At 48.3% G+C, this 7,878-nt stretch overlaps 1 protein-coding gene across 2 annotated transcripts in view; it reads right to left on the bottom strand.

Annotated features, from left to right (window-relative positions):
• Positions 1-3,331: 3,331 nt before the first annotated feature.
• The window catches only part of ATP9A (ATPase phospholipid transporting 9A (putative)), a 47,723-nt gene continuing 43,176 nt past the window's right edge, over positions 3,332-7,878 (bottom strand). For both annotated transcript variants that reach the window (XM_077187528.1, XM_077187529.1), the window contains exon 28: positions 3,332-7,178. In XM_077187528.1, coding sequence (XP_077043643.1) covers positions 7,042-7,178 — 137 coding nt within the window. In that variant the 3' untranslated portion in view covers positions 3,332-7,041. The remainder of the gene's footprint in view (positions 7,179-7,878) is intronic.

The following is a 7,878-nucleotide window of genomic DNA, read 5'->3' as shown; positions in this document are numbered from 1 at the left end:
GGGTCTGGAATTAGTCCTTCCCTGCCACCTCCACAAAGCTCCGCATTAGGTCAGGCCTGCCTGGGCCCGGCTCAGCCAAGCGTGGCAGCTTTTAGTGGATGTTAACACCTGGGGTTTCCTGTAGGCTCTGCTCTCACTGAGGGCTTTGTGGCACTCTGCTCTGCAGGGAGGATGAGCTGGGGCTCTGTAAATCAGGGCTCCTGGGGGGACATCACAGGGGTGCTGGCACCCACCTGTCAAACACAGGAGGTTTCTTTCCTTTGGAGGCAGTTCTGGAGAGCACAGCACCTGTAAGAACCAGCTCCACACTCCAGTGATGAGCACTGGCAAGAATTCAGCTCAGGCTTGAGAAAACCTGAGGGTTGTGTGAGGGCTGGGTGAGGGTGACCTGCTCCTTTCCATCAGCCCCAGTCCTGCAGCAGACACCAACTCCGTGCTCATTTCCATCTGCTTTGGGAGCTCCTCTCCTCAGGGCTCAGTGCTGCAAACAGATTTCACTCACAATTTGTCTTCTGGAGCCTCTCTAGGAAAAATCAGGTATTAAAATCCGACAGAGGCAGTGCTGACCCTTATAAATGTGCCTTTTAATTCCAAACCCTAATCTCAGAATACAAAGGTGCAGAGGAGTTCTGCCTCTGTGGGCACCATCCCTTGCCTTTCCCAGAGCTTGTTTGAGCACAGCTTCTCCCCATGGCAGTGACACCATTGCTGCTGGAGCAGGGAAATGCCTCAGTGAGACCATTACAAGGCATTTGATGTTCTTATTTTTAGTAGGAGTCCTGGTCAATAGCAATTTGCATCACTTTTTGTCACATGTTGGTGGCATCTGCACCAGAGGAGCCTGAGGTGAGGTTTTAAAGGCAGCAGGGGCAGCACAGGGCAGGCACAGAAGTGCCAGAGCTGCAGCAGAGCCCTGTGGAGCAGATGTGAGGCTCAGGAGTCAATCTGCTGCCTGCCAGCAGCACGGGGCAGGACACCCCAGTGTCCCAGAGCCACCAAGGTGTGCCACCACTCAGCCCCACTCATGCTCTCATTCATCCTGGGGTAACTCTGCTTTTGCCCTGCTGAACAACTCTCTGGATATGGTTAAGCTACTCAGAGTGTACATTTAAAATAAAATCTGTTTCACATAAAAGGACAAATGAGAATGACTATTACCCCCATCTTTACTGCGTTAAATTCTTTTGCACAGCTTGTTCTTGTTACTCCTCCTTTCTGAGGGAATCTGAAGAGCAGACAATATTCTGCCTCACGTGGACAGTTCCAGCAAGCCAAGAGCAGGAGGCTTTAAAGAGGGAATGCAGTGATTTTAAAGCCCTTTTTGTAACCCTCAGGTCTTGGCCACGAAGGGAGGAAGAGCAGCAGAGGGAAGGATAGAAGGAGATTCTTCTCACAGCCAGATCCTGCAAGAGGCTCCTCATCTCTAGCTTTAATTACAGCAGCAACACTTCAGAGATGCACCACGTAACCCAGACACCCCACAGCACCCAGAGAGTTTTAAGGCTATCAAATGCTCATGGCCTAAGGAGGCCTCAGCTTTGAAGGTGCCCCTGGGCAGGGTGTGCAGCAGCCCTGGGTTTGCCTGTGCACTGCAGAGGGGCCCTCCCTGCTGCACACAGAGCCCCCCAGCTCCCACTGGCACTCACCTCTAACGTTCAGCACAGGTGTGATGTGCATCTGCAGCTCCAGAAGAACACAGAAGAGAATCCACTGAAATGTTGGGATTGGGGTTTATCAACACTCCCAATCAGAAGGTTTTTAGAGCCTGCAATCACATTTCTCATTTAAAACCAGACATCTGAATACTCTGTGGAAGAAGGAACTTTCCTGTTAGATTGACTCCCATGTTTAAAGTGCTGAGAAAATCTTAGCACCAAAAAAGAAATATTTTTCTGCTTCCTGTGCTCTGCCTGTGGGGCCAGCACAGACCACTGGTTCTCCTACCTGGGAAAGGGGAACAGGAGTGCAGATGTAAGACAATTATTTAATGCCACAGCAATGCAGGGGAGAAGAGGCAGTGGCTGAAGGTGAGGACAGAGCAGCTCAATGAGGTTTTCCTCTCCCCATGGTTCATGTGCAGGGAGGCCTCTACAGCTCCATCAGGCTCAGGGCCAGAGCAAGACACCCAATTCCAGCCAGCACCTATTCTTTCTCCTCAGAAAAAGGAAAAGCAGAGACACCAGTGTCTAATACAACCCCAGTTTGGAAAACAAGGCCAGTGGCATTCTTTGGTAAAGCCCAGGCTGAAAACTTACCCCAGGATGTGTGATCTTCCAAAAATCTGCCAGCCCCTGCAGTCTTCAAACTTCTTGCATGACCACAGCCACATGAAGAATGAAATGAAACCCCATGGAAATCTTTGACATTTCTACTATTATGCAATGTTTGGGTGAAAAAAATTTTGCTGAAATTCTCCTTCCCTTCCAGAGTAAGTTTAGAAAAACTATTTCTAGCTTTTTTTAATTACATGTTTCACCATTAAAAAGAAACCATCCATAAATTAAAGGAACCACTAGCCAGGGCTTATGTAACCCATTTAGAGTGGGAAATTGGTAACACTTGGGAGCAAAGTCTGTTCCTGTGATTTCTGGAGTCTAGACCATTCATTTGATGTATGCAAACATCACAAAAATGGTTTATTTAATATTTGCATTAACTACTTTATACAAAAAAAAAAAAGCTATTCATTAAAAAGGGCATCTGTGTCCTATAGAATCTAAAAGAAACACTTCCATAGATGGCCAGTGATCCCAGGGATAGCTCATCACTGCTTTCAATAAACAGTCTCCCAAGTCAGAGATTTACTTTATCCAATTGCAGTCCTAATTTTCTTGTTTTTAGGAGTGTTTATGGCTCTATTACATTTTTGTAGAAGATGGCTGTACTGTGTTTGTACTCACCATTATTGACGTTTCCCCTGTGGAGAATATTCAGGGTTCAGTCCTGCCTCTGCCCCTGCTCCTGGCCCTGCTCTCGTGCTGAGGCACTCACTGCCCCAATGTCCAGGGGATGGGAACATGCCCAGAACAGCTGCTCCTAATGCTGCTCCTAATGCTGCTCCTAATGCTGCTCTTCCCAGGGCAGGACACATCTGTGTTCCTGGGACAGTTCCCTCCCCATTCCCAGCAGGGGCTGCCAGCAGCAGTGACCACCCCTGTTAAAACCAAAGCTGGCTCTGGAAAGAATTTATCACAGCAGCTCTGATCACCTCTTGGAGATGCATTTCCCACCCACAGGTTAAAGGCCCATGGTACAACTTCCCTGTGTCCTGACAATCCCCACACGCCTGGGACTGACCATGCCAGGACTAACCAGGTGCATCATACAGGGGTGAAGTAAAGAAGTTGCATAAAATTTATTTTTTCCACCTTGTTTTACAACATTCCCTTTTAAGGTCTTACACATCTGCGACATGTAACTCCACAGAACAATAAATAATTGGCATTCATGTTTCTCTTGACTCAGGATATTTACAGGTTGTTTAGCTGGATGACAGGTACAAAACATCGGCATCACAGTAAATACCATTTTGACACCAGAATCCATTTCCCCATTAAAAATTAAATTAACTTAACATTGAGTTTTTAAACAATTTTAACAATGAAAACTGTTCTCAAAGGCATATAAGTACACAAGTTGTCGTAGGCAGTAGTAATGGACCATATTGGCAAAGCTGTGAACCACAGGATTTCATGCAAATCATAGAGTTTAACACTTATGAACTAACTAATAATAAATAAAGAGCCCATCCTGCTGAAATGGGCCCCGGACACTGGGGGCTGAGCCCAGTCCCACAGGAACAGCTCGGGACACTGAGCTGCACAAGGCAGGGCTCACATCCCTGGTGGGGCAGAGCTCTGCTGTGGTGCAGCAGAGCTGCAGCAGCTTTCCCCCACAGAAACCCCCCAGAGCAGCTTTAGGGGTTCCCCTGAGCTGGGGCTCCCTGACAAAGCCAGCACCACTCCCCAGGCAGCTCCAGAGGCCGGGGCTGGGCTGGGACAGCTCTGGGAGCACAGGAGGACGCCCCTGCTGCAGCCCCCAGCACACACCCCAAGGGGACACCAGGGATGGTCCTGAACACCCCTCACCTCAAACAGCTCTGATCAGACCCTGCACAGTCTGTGGAACCCAAAATGTTGGGTTTCCACTGCCCCACGAGCTGAGCTGAACGAATGTTCGCCCAGGTGAACAGGACAAGCTCTGCAGAGGAGAGAGATCCAGAGGTGAGGGGATAGAGAGGGTGTGACACACCTGGAACTGCTGCAGAGTGTGCCACAAAACCTCAGCCTGCAGCAGCTCAGCACGGGCAGCAGGAGCACAGGGAGACTCCACTGGCACCAGGGGCAGTGCCTGGGGCAGCCCCAAAGCACACAGGTCACACATGAGCTGCCACAGCACACAACCCACACAGAGAAAGGAATAGGAAGAACACTAAGGCCACAAACAAGATACTGCACAGAAGAAGAAAAACAATGCTTCACTCCCCAAAAGTACAAATTATGAGCATACTAGAGGAAAAGATGAAATTTCCAGCAGAGAATCCATTTATTTTAATGTACAGTAATAGGAACATGTGTATTAAATTTTGCTTTTAAAAACATTTTTAAATAACTTATGAGAAATGGGTTGCAAACATAAAGTGCTAAACTTGAAAAATAGAAGTTCCTGCTGTTTGTTAGATGGCAGTTTTAGCCTCTGACTGCTTTGAAAAACTGTAGTATATATCCAGGCAGAAATGACTTCTGGATTTACTACCTTGTGCAAAAACACAAACTGGAAAGAACATAATCCACACCCCAAAACACAGCTCTAGATCACTATCAACTCTACTAAATATGCTACTAAACTTATGATTCAATAAATACAAATGAAATCACAGTTCACTCCCTTCTTGGTGTAAGCTAATAGTTTGCAAATATGGTCCACTCAGTGTAAACTGTATTGACTTGAGGAAACAGTGAATTCTACCATTTATATGTCTCAAATATTTACACACAGTAGCTTGGCACTGTTGCTGTTGCAGGACATTGAACTACCAAGACACAGGAGAGGGGCAGGGCTGGGCACCAGAGCCCAGGGGGACTGGGCTGCTGCTCAGTTGCCACCTGGGGCCAAGAGGAATTCTTGGTTCTTGTACTTAAACCAATGAAAGCAAACTGGATGGGATATTTATATAGAAGAAATTCTGGCAGGGTGGGCAGGCCCTGGCAGAGGTGCCCAGAGCAGCTGTGGCTGCCCCTGCATCCCTGGCAGTGCCCAAGGCCAGGCTGGACACTGGGGCTGGGAGCACCTGGGACAGTGGAAGGTGTCCCTGCCATGGCAGGGGTGGCACTGGGTGGGCTTTAAGGTCCCTTCCAACCCAAACCATTCCATGATTCTGTGAAATGCTGTCTGGGGACTCCAGAGCAGTGGCACGGCCAACACTCTCCAGTCATGATGAAGACAACGTTAAGGACCTTTCTGGCAAAAAGGCATTAATTAATTAATTAATTCACAGGAGGCTGTGAGCCCAACTGCCAGAAGGGAGCCCTGGTTCTGCCTTGGGACAGGAGCTCAGGCCCTGCTCTGGGACAGGAGCTGAGGCCCTGGGCTCTTTCCCCCCTGGGCAGCCAAGGAACAAGGGTCCCAAGCAGTGCCAGCTCCGCCCGTGGTTTCTCTGATGTGGGAAGAAGACAGCAAGCAGCTAATTTAGCACAGACTGAAGAGCCTCAGACTCTTGGAGGATGGTTGCCACTAAAAGCCCATCCGTGCTTGATGCACCAACCCAGCTCTAAAAGGTCCCTGTAAGTCTCTGTCCTTCTGCTGAGAAGCCCAAGTACGTGTGGCTCTCCTCATGAGATTACAATGTGGACTAAATAATTATAATAATGACAGAACTCACAGAGTTTAATTTTGGAGAATGAAAACCACATAAATTTGCTCTGCACTCAGCCTAATGCCTTTGTATGAACCCACTCCTGTGATTCAGGTTTGGTTTTTAGAGCCGAGCAAGTGCAAGTCTCCAAAAACTGCCTCTCTGCAGGGAGCATGTCATTAAAACATCCACCTAGGAGTGCCTCTGCTTATTTGCAGCTCATCCTCAAAGTTTCACACTAACAGGAAACAGATTTCATGGAGCTGTGAGGAGTAGCAGCTCTGTGACCTCTCCTTTCAGTCTCCAAGGATTCAAGACACGTCTGCCACATTGTCTGCAGAACAGTACGAGACTCTTCTCACGTTGTCGACACATTTCAAGGATGATCAACTGCAAAGTTCTGTTCCAAAGAGGATTTGCTTTAGTTTAGATAATTTTCTCCTACACAAATAAATACAGAGTGAAACTATTATGTCACTGCTCCTTTTAACAGGAAGCACAAAAGCTAAACAAAACTGAATTTTCTCGTTTTGAGCTACCACTTTTCTGTCATTATCAATGGCTGGATACCTCCAAAATCACTGGGGTGACCACATTTCAACGGAAGGAAAATCTCAGACACGCTCAGATTCTCCAGTGTGTGTAGATCCGACAGGCTGGAGCCCCATTATGGAAACAACATGCCATAAATCAGGAATCAGCTGTCAGCAGTGTAGTGCATCACCTACATTAAGGGATTTCCAAGATGTAAAAAGAATGTAACTACTTGAATCAAAAAGACGAATAACATAAACTTAACAAAAGGTAACACAATGCAAAGGACAGCGCAGACACTTAAAAAATTCACTTCAAATTGTCAAATGTAAATCCCAAGGTCAGGTAGCAGCTTCCACAGACTTTGAACCATGCAAGAGAAACCCATTGCCATCGCAGTTCCATGCATTTGACCCCAGTTAAGTAGAACAAAAGTGCCAAGAACTGGATGAACTCAGAGCCTCCACCCTCCAAACAGTCCCTTGTGGTGCCAGGGTCCTGTCCAGGGCAGTCTGGAAGTGCCTCACCACAGCAGCAGGTACCAGAGATCACCACGGGGCCCTGAGGCAGGGACAGGCCTGGTCATTGAGGAACAGCTGGGGTGTCTCGGGGCCCTGGGCAATGTCTGTCTCTGTGTGCCAGCAGCAGCAGCCCTAGGACGTGAGCTTCGAGTAGCTGGGGGGAGAAAACCTCCGTCTCAGGTACTTGAGGACGTAGAGGGGCAGGCAGCTCACCAGGGTGATGACAGTGACCTTCCACAGGAACGACAAGGTGGCAATGAAGTAAACATCTGTGTGGAGAAATGAGCACAGAGTCAAACCACGGGGAGAACCTTCTGGGAAGGGGTGCAGAAATGCAACTCAATCCCCCACTGCTTTCTTCTGCCCATGGCACAAGGTTGGACCCAGATCATCTTGAAGCTCCCTTCCATCCCAGGCCATTCTGTAATTTTACAATTCTTAAAGCTGCCCCACCTCCAAGATCAAAGCTCACATGACACCTGGCTCCTCACTCCTCTGCCCTCCTCTTCCCCAGAAGATGCAGAGCTGTGCTGAGCAGTGGGGTGTAAGGAATGTGGTTCTCACAGGTAACTGCCCTCCCAAACCCCACCTGGAACAGGGACATCCTCCTGGCACTGCCAAGCACTGCATGTCCTCCCACTCTGGGAACTGCCTCTGCTGCCTGGCTGAGCCCAGCTCCTGACCCAAAACACCTCAGAACCTTTACAAAAAGAGTTAAAGCATCCTTCAAAATGGAACTGGCATAACCACATGCAAGAGACAGATCCAGCCAGGGGGAAGTTATTCCTGTTGTCTTCAGTTAGGAAAGAGCTTTATGGAAGAAGCAGTGACATCTTGTGGCTCCTGAATGAACACTGAACGAGCCCATGGGTCTGATATTGGAAATTCGACAGTTACTGGGGGAATCTGGAACTCCTCACCCTCCTTCCTCTAGCCAGGGAATAGGATCAGTTCTGCTTCAGGCAACTA

This window comes from Agelaius phoeniceus, chromosome 17 (assembly GCF_051311805.1).
Source record: "Agelaius phoeniceus isolate bAgePho1 chromosome 17, bAgePho1.hap1, whole genome shotgun sequence".
NCBI lineage: Eukaryota > Metazoa > Chordata > Aves > Passeriformes > Icteridae > Agelaius > Agelaius phoeniceus.
This window is presented reverse-complemented; position numbering and strand designations above follow the sequence as displayed.